The sequence below is a fragment of the Podarcis tiliguerta genome (assembly GCF_965153285.1).
Source record: "Podarcis tiliguerta genome assembly, chromosome: 6".
NCBI lineage: Eukaryota > Metazoa > Chordata > Lepidosauria > Squamata > Lacertidae > Podarcis > Podarcis tiliguerta.
Window position 1 is genome coordinate 46,956,488 of NC_139539.1, and position 17,505 is coordinate 46,973,992.

Consider the following 17,505-nt stretch of genomic DNA (forward strand, 5'->3'; position numbering starts at 1 on the left):
TGATGAGTCAAGTCAAAGCATCGGAGCAACTGTCTCCACAACAAGGTTTGGGAGAAATGTTGATACCAAACCAGTCCGCACTAAGTAAGACCAGAGGCACACTTGTTGTAGAGGGTATGCCAACTGCCACACCGGACAGTGTCTTAATTTCACTAGAGGAAACCACCACAGCACTTGCAACAGTCCACCAAGGCAGATTCAGCTGTCAGTAAAGGTAAAGGTACCCCCTGACCATTAGGTCCAGTCGTGGACAACTCTGGGGTTGCGGCGCTCATCTTGCTTTATTGGCCAAGGGAGCCAGCATACAGCTTCCGGGTCATGTGGCCAGCATGACTAAGCCACTTCTGGCAAACCAGAGCAGCACACGGAAACGGCGTTTACCTTCCCGCTGGAGCAGTACCTATTTATCTACTTGCACTTTGATGTGCTTTCGAACTGCTAGGTTGGCAGGAGCAGGAACCGAGCAACAGGAGCTCACCCCGTCATGGGGATTCAAACCGCCAACCTTCTGATCAGCAAGCCCTAGGCTCTATGGTTTAACCCACAGCACCACCCGCTGTCAGTGGCAAGAGTGAAAGGATTGAGATGCAGCAGAGTTATGTCACAGTGGAGCCCTGATAACTTGAGCCTCAGAATTCATCACAAGAATCGGCTACCAGAAGGTCATAGAAAGCCAAGACGGACCTGTCTGTGTGTCTGCCTTGTGAACTTTTGACAAAGAGGGAAGGTGTCACAATGTGCCACTCATTAATGCAAAGGTGGCAGCAGTAGTATCCAAATGAAGGAACTACTGCTACAAATAGAGCATTCTATCAATAAAATATTCATTGAGAGAGAGATCACTGTATCATAAGACTCCTGTCAACACTAACGGAAACACGAACAAGCACAGGGAATCACCAAAAGAAACAAAATGAAACTCATTGTAGACTGAACAAGAGAAAAGAGAAAGGAATCTAGATTTTAACTTTCCTCCTGGGGGAAAAAAAGAAAGTTTAATCTGCTGCAGCCATGGAGGAATTGAATGGGAATGCAAGGGCCATGGTCCTCCTGAGAATATGCCCAGAGTGCAGGCCTCCCACCAAAAATATTAATCATCTAACCCTAGAGCAAGGATGAGGAACCTGTAGCCCTCCAGATGATGTTGGACTCCAACTCCCATTAGCCCCAGCCAACCTAGCCAACGGTCAGGAACGAGTTGCAGTCCAACAACATCTGAACGGCCACAAGTTCCCAGCCCTGCTCTAGAAAGTCCTAGACTTGGCTGGGTATAAGCACAGAACCCATACATGGGACTCCACAGAGACCACAAAGAACAATCTTCTCTCCTTCTACTGCAAATATTTAGTGACCAAGATATGTTCAGCTATAGTTTCTTCCCCAGACCAGCAGAAGAAAATGAAATTATTTTAGACAAAACTAGTCTATCTTTTCATTTAGTCAACTGTGAGCATAACTACACCTTGAGAGGCAATAATGGAATCCCCAACCCTGCATTTGCCTTGTAATGTTAACATGGAAACAAGGAAAATGCTTAAACCTTCCCCACCCAATGCTTCTTCTTGGTTTCTGTGCTACAGCCAAGTCCAGGGCCAGAAGTAAGTTCAGCGTGGTGGCTGAGGTGGGGGTGGAGTGGGGAGAGAAAAAGAACCCCCCAATATTACCATAATGATCTTGGCAAATATGTGTTTCTCCAAGTGTTTGGTAACATACACTGCTGCCCTGTTTCTTCTACAGCACATTGGATAGCTATTTAATTGCAAGGAAGTTCAGCACTCCCAGAAACTTGTTCAAACCCTGAAAAACCGGTCTGTCCAACAAACTGAGCCAGAATCCATGGACACTGCCCATCTTATTAAAGGTGAAGCCATCATGACTTACAATTGTTTTGAAACTAAGGTTAGATTGGATATGATTGCAAAACGATTTCTAGGAAAACCAAGGTTGCTTTACATATTTAAGCACACAGCATTCCCAAGTATCTCTCTCTTAGATATACCGGTATGTCGCATTGCCATACGGACGACTTCTCATTTTCTTGTGTTTTCCATGTATTGTTTTGCTTTTCAAATATGGGACAAGGATGTTGCTCTAATCATTAGAATCTAATGCAGTAATGCACAGAATGGCATGAACTACATGATTTTCTTATTCTCTTCTTCTCTTCTATGAACAAGAGTAATGTCCATAGTATGATGTGTGCAATTCCATTTTACAGGAAAAAATGAAAGCCCCTGCATATATATATGCAACCCGTTGGATAGGAGGGGAAATGTTATTTCCTTTTAGATACTCTTACATAATGCAGTTTTAAAACCAAACACTTTTGCCAGCAGCATCAACACAAATGTTATGTGAGCTGACAGTATAAATGTCCCATGCTGTTAAGTATGGGGGTCAAAATGCACCTGGGAAGGCTGTTTTAATCCGACTTTCAAGGCATGTGCACATGTGTGACTGACAGAGTGCATGTCTTGCACTGAGTACATTATGGATGCACAGTCATACCTTGGGTTACAGGCGCTTCGGGTTGTGCGATTTCAGGTTGCGTACCACGCTGAACCCGGAAGTACCAGAATGGGTTACTTCTGGGTTTCGGCGCCTGCGCATGCACAGAAGCACTAAATCACGCTTTGCGCATGTGCAGAAGTGCCGAATCGCGGCCCGTGCATGCGCATAAATGACGCTGCGGGTTGCGAACGCTGAGGGGGTTGCAAACGTGCTTCCCGCATGGATTACGTTCGCAACCCGAGCATCCACTGTATTGCTTTCACACTGGTTACATTTGCTGCATGAAATACTGGCACTTTTCACAGGAGTCATGGCACATAGCACTGTCCTAAGCAGCTTTTGTATCAGTGACCATAAACGGTAGTTCTTACAAGGTTCTAAAACATTTTCTATACTGAAGTAGGTAATTCCCAAAACTGGAAGCTTCAACACTAGGACTCAATTCTTATTAGTTGCCTCTGCACCTGATGTTCACTAAACTATGATACAGCAAGTGTTGCTAGTTGCATTTGTGAAATGTCATTTGCCACTGGCGAAGCAGGGAATATTTCAGGACAGGTCTACACAAATCACCAACAGCTTTGCATCTCACTTCATTTTTTAAAAAAAGCAAATGGAGTACCTCTCTCTACAGAATCTGGTGAAGATATACTAGGCAAATAGCAAAAATCAAGCAGTATTTTGTTGAGACTGTGTGCAAAAGCAGGTTGATCAACTACTGCTCCTTTGTTATGGGCTGCTTCATGTGAAACAGTAAGCAAAGAACAAACCTTGGTGAGAGTTCATGGTTACCTAGAGAGTTCTAGCAACATGCCAAGACTAAACAAAACAAAACCCTAGCATTATGTACTGAGTTTTAGCTAAGTGCAGAGCTGCAGTAAAAAGGAGCAGGGAGAATCAAATCAGCTGTGAGCTCCTCTCCAGGAGTCCATGTAATTTCAAGAAGCCACAGTACAACTTACTGTGACATGCCAACCCTGTCTATAATAGATGGGCTCTCAGAGGTTAAAAGGGATGTCAACTGGCTTTTGTCAATATCTTTTTCCATTCCACTCCATTGGAAGAGCCATTAGTTATGCATTACAATCCCAATTTTGCTTTTGATCTTTTCACGTTTACAACAATATGTGGCAGGGGAACCAAACTCATACCTTCCCCACAAAAAGAATACTCTTTTTTAACACAAAAAGCCACAGAAAATTATGTGGAGAACATGCTGACCAGATACCACCATCTCTCTGGATTATGAAAAAAAAAAAGCACAGGTAATATAGAGAAAGTCAAGATGGGGCACAACAGCAACCCAACATGACTGAAAATGGCAACTAAAGTGGCAACATGAGGTTAGTTCACTGTGAAGTCATACAAATAGGAAACATTAATGCACAACTTTTGGTATAACTTACACTAGAATCTATACTCTACTTTCCCGTTCAGTTATTAAACCAACTTCAGCTTCATAGTATGGTATGACTAATCAGGGATCTAAAAATACAGGTAAGTTGCTCAAGTTTGACTATGGCTTTTATTAAAAACAGCTTTAGGGTCACATACTATGTAACAAAATGGTGTATTTCTATAGAACCGCCCTATTATGTCTACATCCCAATCCAGCAAAGAATGAGCATGAAAAATTGATTCCTTCTCCACTATTGTCAACAAGACTTAACAATAGTTTAGTACATGCACGTGAAGGATCCTTCACATCATTCAGAAAAACACTTATGTAAAAAAGGAAATTGTAGTTGGTTTTACTAACACACAGCAAAATAGCCAATGGAAACATTTTATGTTGAAGGAATTGGCTCCCTACCACAGATCAAAACTGATTCTTTTGTATGTCCCCATACAATACACTGGGTGATAGCCAGCTTATCCTCACTTACTGTCCCTCTGCTCTTTCCAGGCACAGTCCACAATTTAAAGCTCTGTGTCCAAGCACCCTTTTTTTGCTCTAGAGCTTTCCCCATGAAAACTCACTCTTTAAAGATCAACTGGAGCAAATGTTAATCCACGGAAAACCTGAATTGATTCTTGCACCGATTGAGCTTTAAAGAGTGGGTTTTTTCACGGAAAGCTCGCCAGGGGGTGGGGATGCTTAGACATAAGAGCATTTAAGCACAGACCTCTTCCTGGAAAGAACAGGGCAAAAGGTAAGTGTGGATAAGCCCCAACTCTTGATTTTAATGGGGCTCCTCTGAGTACATCTTAGTGGGATATCACCCACTGTCAGCATCTGAGGTTATAAGCAATCTTCACATATAGCATTCACAACAAAGTGAAATTATTATTAGGAGTAGAGACTTGTAATCATATTTGAATAATCACGCCACATTGCAAAATAAAATGAGCTGCTTGCAACAAGGGAATTAACAGGGATTCTCCTGATAAGCATACCAGAAGGTTCATTCTAGATTATATCAGTGAGAATTAGACTTAACTTATTGCGCCAAACATGTGCTCTAAACATCACAGGACCTTCTATATATGTGATAAGCAACTTTTCTCAAGTTAACTTTCAGAAAGCAGAACATTGTAAGGGCTATTGTATAAGACCAGCCATAAAAGGTTTGCAGGATTAGGTATTAGAGTGGCCTAACCTTTAGTTGGACTTTTTTTTTTTTTTTTTACTGTGCATGTATACATGTTGCAATGGGGCGGGGGAGGTCAGTACCTAGGAAGTTTTATTGGCATGTGTTTGTACCCAAGTAGAAATACAGGATTTAAGAATAATCACAACATTGACCTGGGAAAGGATATCTTTGAAGGAACAGCAGCATTTGGCACACTCAACACTCTTCTTGGACAGACACTACGCTATATAAAGTCCTCTGCTTCATATGAGTGATGCGGGGTACAAAATTTTCCACTGCTACATTTTTTCAATATAATTTTTTAATTTAAAAAATTTTTATTTAAAAATTCATAAAATAATTAATACAATACCAGTCAAACTAGATAGATTTTTACAGATGTAATTAGATCATTTTTACCAAGGAAATAAATATAATAGCACATTCAATGAAAGCAGTCAAAACTGTTATGAAAAACAAAATTTAAACAAGGTAAAAGTATGTTATTGAATTGCTTTGTCTTATCTTACAAGTATTTCAAATACAGTCATACCTCGGGTTGCAAACGTGATCTGTGCAGGAGGCACGTTCACAACCTGCAGTGCTACATCTGCACACGCACGTGATGCGATTTGGCGCTTCTGCGCATGACATCATTTTGTGCTTCTGCGCATGCATGAGCATTGAAACCCAGAAGTAACCTGTTCCAGTACTTCCGGGTTCAGCGCGGTCCGCAACCCAAAAACGTGCAACCCGCAACGTCTGTATGCCGAGGTATGGCTGTAAAAGTAATTTCCTAGCTAAATGTTGAATTTATGGAACGTAACGGGTGGCGCTGTGGGTTAAACCACAGATCCTAGGACTTGCCAATCAGAAGGTCGGCGGTTCAAATCCCCGCAATGGGGTGAGCTCCCATTGCTTGGTCCCTGCTCCTGCCAACCTAGCAGTTCAAAAGCACATCAAAGTGCAAGTAGATAAATAGGTACTGCTCCAGCGGGAAGGTAAACGGCATTTCCGTGCACTGCTCTGGTTCGCCAGAAGTGGCTTAGTCATGCTGGCCACATGACCCAGAAGCTGTACGCCGGCTCCCCGGCCAATAAAGCGAGATGAGTGCCACAACCCCAGAGTCGGTCACGACTGGACCTAATGGTCAGGGGTCCCTTTACCTTTAACATTTAAGCCACATTAAGTGCACTTTTTTGCATGTTTCCCCTAGTCAAATATTTCTGTCCAAATATATTTGGCTACTGTAAAAGCCATTTATCCAGTTCATAAGATTGTTTTTGAATTTTGGTGAATGAATGTAAGTGACGTAAAACACTAAATCGGATCCCAATCAATAGAGGCTTTTGGGGGTGGGGGGATCAAAAAACCAAAACTCCACATAAATGCGCTAAAGCCACTAAAGGAGGAGTATAATGGAATCTCTCCTGTATGTAAAAGTTCTTATGGTAATGAGAGTTTCAACTGTATGCACCTGTATGAGTGAAGGTCCCCAGAGATATGAAGAATACACTTGATCCAAAACTGGATCCAGAGGGCTGAAGATGAAATCAGCTTTTGCAATTCACTCCTTTTAAATGTGCAAAAGCCCAAAAGGAAAGTATCAGAGCCAAGAATGGCTCTCTATTCTCCAACAGGCACCATCTATTCTATCACAGTGATGACAAAACAGACACCAAAAGAAAACAATTACAGTACACATTATTTCTTGTGATGAGACACCAAATTCTTATGACACTTGTTTATTATAGAACCAAGCCTCACAGAAGCTTTGTACTAAAAGGGAAAAAAGCTTTGTGGACTAGAAGCGAATAACTTATTTCTTCAGCTAAGATTCTCAAAAAGATTGGTTTAATCAACATTCAAGAATTTCAAGTTGATGTACATTAGGTAACAAATACTAGTCTCCACCTTGCAAAGTTCTACTGAAGACAGAAGACATTAAGTTAACATTGAACACTCAATTCATTCCTGTTTGTTACATTTTGGCACAAGAGATATGAGAGCTAGGGAAGACAGAACTGGAGAATGGAGGTTTAATCTTGGGGTAGAGTGGCTGAAAGGAACAGAAGTAGGTGAAAACTACTATTGGCTACTGAATTTCACATTGCACCATGAGGTTTCAGGAGAATTTGTATCAACTGAGAAACATTTTTAAAATGTAAACTATCCTAAACCTAAGTGCCCAAGAGGGCAAGAAGTGTATTTAAATAAATAAATCCTGGGATCTTTCTGTGTATATGGCAGGTTCAGGAAACAAACAGCCAGCTCATTGTAAAGAATGCATTTTGAACGCATTCTCAGCAGGCAAGATCTAATGCAGCACAAATAAGCATCTGCTTGTACCATTCCCACTTCCTTGTCTTCTCCATTCTATTTAAAAAGAGAAATAAACAGTGAGGGCTTCTTGGTGCCTTGGCCATGAAGAAGTGTGAAACAGAAGTTTTGTTTGTTTTGAATTCTTCCTATTTCAAATCAGCTGTGAATACATAGAATGAGAACCTATAGTGTCTCTCAGAAAGGGTCTGGGAGAAAAACTGAACATTATTTCTACAATTTTGGATTATATATAGACCAGCTGTTTTAGATAGACCTTAATGCTCTGATAATGTGCATTAGTATGATTTTCAAATACCTTAGAAACATTTTGCTCTGTAAAATGGCCAGATGATGAATGCAAAATAAATAAAAATGCATGCAAGTAACCATAAAACTCTATAAAATAACTATATATTGGCATTCCTCTCATTCCACTTGGTGAGTGGGTGCTGAGTTGGAATAATCAGATTTTGTTTTACGTTTTAAATAATCAACAGTACTTTTAGGTTTTATGCGTTGTTTAAATTGTTTATTCATTCAATTAATCAGTGTCTTCCTGCTTATAGGATTCTCATGCTAACAAACTGTAGCACTAGACAGACCTGTGATGAGTTAAGATAATTGTACATGTACCTATGCAAATATGGCAATATAACAAACCATAAGCAAGACAGTCCTGTGTGGTAGGTGGGGGGTGGGATGCAGGGTGGAGTAGCAAAATGACAACACCCAATTATATTAGAAAAGCAGAGAACAGTTGGTGTTGGGCACTCTTCTTCTCAAATTGACACATTTTTTATCTTCATTTTACAAACAGTATCAAATGTTGAGGGGAAATACAGCATAAACTGCTACGTGGGGAAGACTATAACAGGGATTTAAACATTGCTAACAGGAAATGATCAGGGCAGATAAGATTTTCAGGTTCACCAAATCCAGCAGCATCCTCTTAATCTTTATTTCATGGTATCATTACATTTGCCCTGTGATATAGTAGTTTATTGCTTCTACCAGAGTTTTAGCTCATTCATGCAATATTATTTAGAACTACAGTATATAAACAGCACAGCAGCTGTTATCTATGTCTCAGGGAAAGGAAATATGGCCCTTTCCCCTCTTAGGAGCAATACATTTCAGTTGAAAAGCTAAGCTATGAGAAATCCACTGAGAAAGAAATGTGCATTGTCATTGTGATCAGGAACAGAACATGAGAAGAGGGGTAAAACTTATCCAGCTCCCCCAGCAGATTACTACAACAAAACTCCTGCTTGTCTGATGAGCTTATGAAACTCTCCCTATTTTCTGTGATTGGAGCGTTCTTCCTGATCCACCCAGATTAAAGTCTCTGAAGGAATTACAATTCACCACAATCAGCATAATCATCAGTTTATAGCCAAGCAGGTTAATTGAAGAAAGAGGGATGAGCACTCAAGGCATATGTAATGACTTAAAACTTGCTTCATGAGAAGTAAAAAAGTTTGCTGGAGATTGTGGGGTGGAAAGGGAGGGAGGGTTTGGCACTTTGTACTCTTCCACCTTTTTCTGCGGTAGTCAGACCTCCTTCTGAACACAGTGTATGGTTCTGGACACCAGAGGCGGATTTAAGGGAGCACAACCAATTCAGTCACACTGAGCATAGAGCTTCAGGGGTGCCACAGGGGAAGCTGCAACTATGATTTAGAATGGAGTGCAAAGGGCGGGGGGGGGAGCACCAATTTTTGGTGTTGCACAGGGTGCTGCTGAAATTTGAGACCACAACGTGGGCAACACCCCTCAGGAAGAATGTAAACAAAGTAAAATGGACTCAGAACAGGGAAACAAAGATGGTGAGCGGAATAAAGAAAACAAGTCCTGTTAGTTAAGGTTGAAGTAGGGCTGCCCTACAACCGGATTTTCCCAGACATTTCTGGGATTTCAAAGTTGGAAATGACATCCGGGGGGAATTTCCGAAATGTCCCAGATCACAATTTGGCATTTGTCTAAAAAAAGTTTGTCTAAAAACACCACAATTTTGGTGGTTTCCTAAAAACAAGCTCAACAATTTGGGGGTGTCCTGGTTTTTACTTTTTTAAATATGGCAACCCTAGTTGAAGGAACTAGGCATGTTTAGTTTAGAGAAGAGAAGACAAAGAAGACATGACAGCACCCTTCAGACTCACTGAAGGGCTGTCACATGGAAGAGGGCATGGAAGAGTTTGTTACTTCCCCAGACGGCAGGACTAGATCTAATTGGTTTAATTTACAGGAGGATAATATTTAGGTTCAACCCTAGGAAAAACTTCCTCACATTTTATAAAAAGTTTATCCCACCCCCTTTGAGAACCCTGTTAAAGCAATGAATTTATTGGCTCCAAAACACATTATGGGGCACAAAAACAAGAGGCTATAAGGCATGTAATCTACTATTGTGCTACTATTTATCACTTAGTGTTTATACAACAAGAGGCTTACCATTTAAGTAAGGCAAGGGGAATGGAGAGGAAAGAAAGATGTGCATGATTAGTTAAATGACACAGCTTATTTTGTTTTTAAACACACCAACAGAAGGAGCTAGGCAAACAACCAGTTTAAAAAAAAAAGTTCCAATGGTAGGGAGCAGCAAATGAGAATGCATGGAACTGGGAGGATATAATTTTGGTTTAACAGAATATAATTTTGGTTTAACAGAGGTCAAGAGAAAAGCGAAAAAAACATGGCAGTAGAGAGAAAAAGCAAAATTAATGGAGATAAAATGAGTAACATGGTCACAGCAACAATAAAATTATTGTGAGTTTAACAAAAGAAAGATTTGAGAGAAGAGGCCTAAGCAAAAGGTGTTGCAACTTATTAAAGAGATAACAAGAGTGAACACAAAATTATTGGTTGCATCAAGACAGAGATAATTGTGAATGTTATAAATATAGCCAAGATAAAAACCATGAAATTTAGCAGCTGAGTGAGTACTGGGAGAGAAATTAAGACTCCAATGCAACACCAAATTACAAGCTTGAGTGATATAAGAAATAGTAGACCTACCAAGCAGAAGAAAATGTAAAGCAGGAAAAAGAGAAAGGAAGCAGAAACTTGTTTTTTTCAGAATTCAGTTTTAAGAAATGCGTAGTCAGCCAAGGAAAATAAATGGTGATGCATAGTTAAGAAAGTAATGAGATCAAGGGGGAGGAATAACCAGTAACTTCTTTCTTTCTTAACAAAAAGGCTGTAAAGTTAACTTGAAGATTCTAAGGTTGTTGTGGTAAGAAATGATTGGCTAAAAATGAGGAAATTGGTTTGAGTTAATTGCCACTCATACCATCAATAAACTTTCTCTGAGAGCAGCTGGCTGGTAGGGATTAGTAAAGTCCAGTAATACTCCCTTTTTGAGACACATGACAAGGGAGCACACATTTCTGTTCCATCCAGATATTACAGAGTCCAATTTGGGCAGGTTGATATATCAGGGAACAACCCCAGCCATATTACTCATACTTAGGAGTCAGGCAACAAAGCCATATTATTTGGTTAACATCCATCTCCTACATCATTCTTCCTCCTAGTCAGGGGCAATTCACAAGCCAATTGCTACAACAAGAGTTATGTAATACTCATCACTCAGTGAAGCAGTTGTATGAGTGTTTCAGCATAAGCTCAACTAACAATTCAAAGGGATTTTGCCATGTCAACCCTAAATCCACTTTCAGCAGCTTTTAAGTTAGCACAGCAAATACTAGTTAAATTGTCTGCCAAGTCCATACGTGGTAGATTCAGGTGAACTGTTTATGCACCAGTATGCCCTGATTTATGTAGTCACTAAATGCAGACTATCAAGCAGAACTTGTTTATTCTGAAGGGAATCCTTGTGCAACAGACGACAAAACTAACAAGAGGCAGATTTTTGCAGGGCGGCCAATGAATATTTGCTGCAGAGCCAACTGAAGTTGAACCCCTTCAGAAAAAGTTCCACCATCTAAACACACCAATTTAGGGCTTGTTCACGTGTATAGCAGTGAGCTTTGGGGAAATGGGTTGGTGTCAAACTCTAGAAACTTCCTGCCATGCAACTGCTGCTGGTCACATGAATGTCAGCCCCGTATACTGAACACAGCATTTAACACAAAACGCAGTGGCTGTGTGCAGTGTTGTAAACTAGCCTTTAGTCTGTGAATGTCAATGATTCTCAGCTATGAAGGTCCCACAAATGTGGGGGGAAATGCTCTCAGGACCAAGCCAAATGAGGCAGAGGAGGCCATTGATCAGCTTCTGCCACATTTTAAAGCCTCAAAGCAGTCCTGAGGGTGCTCATTTGATTTGGGGAAAGTGGAGAGTCCACCCATTCCTTTTGCATCCTTTCTCCATCTGTCCTGCTTCACTATACCTATGCACCAGTCCCTCTCCTCCTTACACAACTACCTGGCCATTCTGCACTCTCACTTCTACAGGTGTGGCTCTCTCTCTCCTCCTCCCCACATATGAGCTGCATCACACCACTCCAACACAAACAGGCTTCTTAATGCTGCCTGCTTCCTCAGAGAGAGGTGGTTGGGCTCAACCCTCCTTTTGAGCAACGTTGTTAACCGGCCTGGGAGCCCTGTCCCACCCTGAAAAACTGCTGCTGCATCTTACATGGCTGTCAGCGAAACGCACTCTGCACATGTTCAGAGGCGCCGACTGTGAGAGTTCTGGGGCGCCGAGGCGAGGCCAAGGCTGACGCTGCCTCAGGTGCGTCTCCCTCCCCGCACCTGCGTCAAGGTCCAGCCCGCGTCCCTCACCTGCCTCCCCCCTCGCCGGCCAGAGCGACCCCCCCCCCAGCCGCGTCCGCCTTCGCCTCCTTCGCCGCTCCCTCTCTTCTCACCTGGTGGGTGCTGTTGCCCAGCACCTCCAAATCAAAGCCGCCGTCTCGCGGGCCACACACTCCCTCGGATTCGGCCCGCCGGACCCGCGGCGGCGCTCCGGCTCCGAAGCGGAGCTCGCGGCCGTAGAGCGGGGCCGCCAACAGCAGGAGAATCCCGGCGCGCATCCAGCCCGACGGCTCCATCTCTGCCGCCGCCGACAACAACCTCCACCACAGAAGTCTCTCCTCAGAGCACGGAGGCGGCTCACCCCCGCCGCCCCGCCCACCAAAGCCTCGATTGGGCTGCGCCGCTCAGGTATGCCGAAGCCATTGGCTGCGGGAGGTGGCACTCTTATCTCCCTTTCAGACAGCAGACAGCCTCTTCTGACAGCTACTCTGCCATTCGCGCAGCGACCCCAGCCTCTATTTTCTAAGTGGTTTACAGGGCTGCCAATTGCGGCGCAGCAGCCAATCCTGCCCCCACCTCCCTGTGGCCATTGGCTATCTCCTAACACCAGCCTCCTCCTCCTAATTCTCTAGCTGGGTAGCATCACCCCACTTTGGAGAGCACCTTGCCCATTGGCTAGCTGCCTACCAGCGTTTCCCCTTACAGCTCCTAGAAGTAATCTTAGCCTCCTCGCTGCTGTGCTCCGATTGGTTAGAAGAGGGTGGCACTAAGGCTTTTTTTTTAATTGGCGGAAATTCGATGCTGCTTTCGTCCTAGGGATTCTTGGAGTGGCTCGGAGCGTTTGGGATGGAGATTAAGACCAAGATAGGGAGACTTTTTTCCCCTAATTTTCACATACTGGTATTTGTTACATTTGCCCACTTATATGGGCAAGCAACTAGTCCTTTGGGGAAGGATTCATTGGGGGGCAAGGCTGTGAGCCATTCTGGATTTGAAATCCTCTTCTGCAGTTAAATCACCTCGCCTTCTGGACACCTGCTGGCCTTCCTAAAAGATATGCACAAAGTCCTACTGCCTTCTCAGTTTGGATCTCTGAGTCAGGCAATTTTTATGGCCATTCTCTTTCAGATGTGCTTTGAACGAGCACAGGGTCCTCGTTTGGTTTCTGTTGAAGACTCAAGTGAAAACAGCAAGCGAAAAAGCAAGGGTTAAATTACAGAAAAAGAAAAGGTCAGGTCTGTCACTTAGATTTTGTCATTTTTGAATGACTTTCTCTTCCACTCTATTGAGTGTTAAAGGATATTCCAAAGAAAAACAAAGCATACCAAGAGAAATGGTATTTAGATCCTTCCCAATATGCCTAAAATGTACAGTACTGCAAGACATGGGCTTAAAACCTACACCCATTTACTGAGGAGTAAATCCCATTGACTGAAGTGGGTAGATTGTGCTTTTAGAGTGTGTCTTTAGAGTTTTTAGAGTGCCCCAAGCATTTTAGAGTATATTTTTTTCCACAGTAGGTTAACATGGGTTGCTGCTCTGAAAGTTAGTATATTCTATCTTGGTGCATCCAGGATCCAAGTTCTTTATTCCTCCATGATGCTTGTTTTACTTCATTGTCTCAGCAGTATGGTTAAAGCATAATCCCAGAGTCAAAAAAGCACATACAGAACATTTTGAACACCCTTTCTCTCTCATTTTCCTTTTTTCAATGATAGAAATGGCTTGACTAAATGTGTGAAGCCCTAGTATTGGAACAGAGCAAAGGATACATTAAATATTTATTCTCTCTTCACTCCTCATTGCCATAGAGCCGGCAATTATGGCATTTTGCTAACGAGCAACACAAACAGGCACATGATGTTCCTTATACTGCTCTCACAGTACTGAAGGCTTTTTCTTATGAAGAGGAAGGTATAATGTGTCCTACTAATAAAAATGCAGATACATCAAAATAGCCATCGCAAAAGTATCAGGGCAGGCAGACACCTAGTTATGAGTACTTTAAAGAAAAGCAATGGTTCATGACACAGATGCCCTTCACAGATGATGCAGTATATATGTATTTTCTGCAACCAAGTTCAAAATGTAGCGTAAGTAGTGACTCCACATAATTAAAGCCTGATCTTTAGGACAATGGTATTGGTAAACTGCCAACACACCTCACTCAGTTAAACACAGTTAAGCACATTCCACCTCCATTAATAACAATGGAAAAGTACGTACTTAATTAAATCTTCCTTCAAACTGAACAAAGCTTATTTTGGCTGGATCATGTATCACCATATATAATTCAAACTAAAGGCAAAATGAAGTTTTAAGGTTACATACAAACGAAGATGTTAGAAACTGGGCACTTAATGATAGTTATCAGAAATGATAGATCCTTGCATTCCCGAATACTATTTTTAATGGGCTGGACAGTAAGGTATCCTTAATCCAAGTCACAGAGGAAACCAAGGCACAGACTTCATGAGATGCCTTCATTGAACCTTCATCTACTAGGTCTACTCTTGTTTGCAGGAATGGAAGTAGAGTGCTGCTAAGTAGTTGGATAGCCAGATGGAGCATCTACAGACTTTACTTTGACCCTCCTTTCTTTTACACAACTGAAGACCCAGGAACACTGCAGCCCTCCTAGCAAGCAATGGGTTAACAAGTGTTATAGCTAGAAATAGCTAGAAAGTAAAGGCTTCAGAGTATGAACAGGAAACCATCACATAACAGAAGCATTGCAACATGAATTCATGGGAGAGGGGGAAGAGTTGAAACCTACATGCAAGAACCACAAGTTGCTGAAATAGTGTATAGTTATTTCACATAAAGTATTACATAGCATTATGGACAAAAAAAGAGTGGAAATTAACCAAAGAAAACAGTTGTATATTCTGAATGTCAACAGTAGAGACAAATAATTTGGACAATTCAGAACTTTGCCACCAAATCTCCAAACCTATCAGGGTTGCAAGTGGCCACGCTATAGGATGGTAATCTTCTGAGGATTTTGATCACTTGCCCCAGAAAAGAAATACACAATTATATAATGTACCAGGTAAGTACAGCTGCTGCATCTGGAGTGCTAGGGTGGGGAGGTGGATGGAGAAAGAAGCACACAACCAGGAACAAACTGCCCTTACTCAACAGCTCACTGGAGGCAGTCTGGGGGGGGGGGAGGAAAAGTTAGGGAAAACTACAGTTGCAATGCCACTGCACTCTATTGCATTAAGTAAAGTCACTTGGAGAACCTTGAGTTGCAAAGGAAATATTAATTACATAGGGCAATATCCTACTAAACAGTTCCACTAGCACTTCTCTTGTGGGTCCACCCCCCCCCAACCTCCTAGAACAGATTTATGGGCCACTGAGGGAGAAGGAAGCCAAAAGTGCTTGCTCTAGCAGAACTGTTTAGCTAGATACCACCTATGTAGCAGCAGCAGTAGTAATAATATTCCAGAACTGTTAGGAAATCAGGAAATGGATTTTTTTAAAATGAGGGTTTTAAAATAAGGCTTTTAAAATGTTCCTGTAACAGTATCACCAGAAAAACAAGACTGAAAAAGAATGAAGAACAAAGATTACAATTATCTTTGAAAATACCTGTCAACCTTCTAAAGATGACAATGCATGAAATTACAGCTCAGAGACTGCTTGGTTGCACCCAGACATGGAGCATCCCAGTTACTATATATTGTGAGCCACAGAGTTTAATGGACCAAGTTGGGGATGACTGGTTGTATCCACAGATCACTATTTAGAATGGCCACTTTTCATACTTTATATTTTGTAGGATAGTCACTTTGAAATACAGATCCTTAGTATCTAAAGACTAAAAGTGTGCAATTTTGGCAACGTTGCCTTGTAATACTTATGGTGGATGCACAAGGGCACAAAAATTGGATATATATATATTCTAATAAAATTCAATACATCCAAAGTATTTTGGTACCTCTCGACAACAGCTGATGCAAAAATCAGCTGATGATCAAATAATGTCGCTAACTGAACAGATGTATTTGCTTTAACCTATGGCGACAGAATAAATGCATCTGTACAAGCAACCAAATTAAACTATACACTATAGAAAGCACAATTTGGCACAGGTGTTTTGGTTTGGTCAGCATCAGCTATGGACACCTAATATGATGTATCTAAAAATTGTCAAAATAGAAAGCAGGTACAATAAACCCTCAAGAAAATAGCATGTTCCATGTGTATTGGAGCATATAGTGAAACAGATCCTGCAGATATGGAAGTAGTACATGTTATCCTGTAGGCAACCAATAGCTGACCCAGGAAAATGAGGAAATAAAGCACCATGGAAAAGTTCAGCATCTTGTACACATAAAAAATGTGATTTAGATCAGTTAAAGAGTCCAGTATTTGACCTTGGACCAAGGACAAAATAATTGTTTCAAAAATTAGTGAGCCTCCTCATACCTTATTTGCCCATGTTAGTTTGCATTTGAAATGTGCAGGCAGGCATACCTACAGCTACATTACAGATTATTTACTTTCAGAGTCTCTCATGGGCTAAGGAGACACACTTTTCAAGATCTGACTGTAGTAGGCAAAAATTGAATCACTTCCGGTCATAGAAAGACAGATGAGAACAAAGTCTTGCTTTTTGGTTTGAGAGAAGTCATGGTATGATCACATGGTCTCTGGTACCAGCAACAGCGCCTAAAGCAGAATATAAAAAGCCTTTGTCTTTAGTGCCAGGGAAGGTTTTCCTTTTTGCACAGAGCAAACGCTAGATGAAAAACAACAGTTCTATATTCCAAACAGGCTTTAAAATGCACCCATTCAAGCTTATCCTGTGATGTATTCATTCTTATAGATAAGCAGAAGGCACAAACAGACTAGCCACCTGCTATGCAGGTCATTACCTAGCCCAGCATAGGCCTGTCCTTTTTCTGCTTATTGCTCATTAAGACCATTAACTTCTGCTCAGCCAAAGTATAGCCACTAAAGGCACACACAATCATTTCTGTGTTAATCTTTGCAATACTGTGTTCAGGATGCAATTACAGCTCTCATTACTGGCAAAATATTTTTGTAAGTACCAATGACTGCTAGGCAAATATTGTCTGCCAAGCTGTTAAATGAGACAGACAATTCTTAACTTTCATGAATGAGTAATCCTACAATTTCCCATTTTACCCAACCTGTTTGATATTGCATTGTTTGTTATCACAGCAGCTTAGATTACTCTAGCTTTGCTGATATGCATTAGAACAAAAAGAAATGAACAAGGGCATGGCACTAGGTTACCACGCACTCCTGTTCTAAAGTGAAAATAAAGCCAGTTGGCCACAGTATCAAATATCTAAAAAGCAAGTCAGACCAGATAGTTTATTAAATGAAAACTTTAAAAAATGAAATCA

The 17,505-nt window shown here is 41.5% G+C and overlaps 1 protein-coding gene and 1 long non-coding RNA gene across 4 annotated transcripts in view; one reads left to right on the top strand and one right to left on the bottom strand.

The window, feature by feature from the left end:
• The window catches only part of SORT1 (sortilin 1), a 50,429-nt gene extending 37,835 nt beyond the window's left edge, over positions 1-12,594 (bottom strand). The window contains exon 1 of one of the 3 annotated variants that reach the window (XM_083445694.1): positions 12,235-12,594. In XM_083445694.1, the coding sequence (XP_083301820.1) occupies positions 12,235-12,417 (183 nt within the window). In that variant the 5' untranslated portion in view covers positions 12,418-12,594. Of the gene's footprint in view, positions 1-7,848; positions 7,853-12,234 lie in introns of those variants that run through there. The other 2 variants (XM_083445693.1, XM_083445695.1) reach the window with 2 other exon arrangements.
• Positions 12,403-15,667, top strand: LOC310679986. The gene is made up of 2 exons (XR_014512589.1): positions 12,403-12,529; positions 13,250-15,667. It is a non-coding gene; the product is annotated as an uncharacterized lncRNA (long non-coding RNA).
• The last annotated feature ends 1,838 nt before the right edge of the window (positions 15,668-17,505 follow it).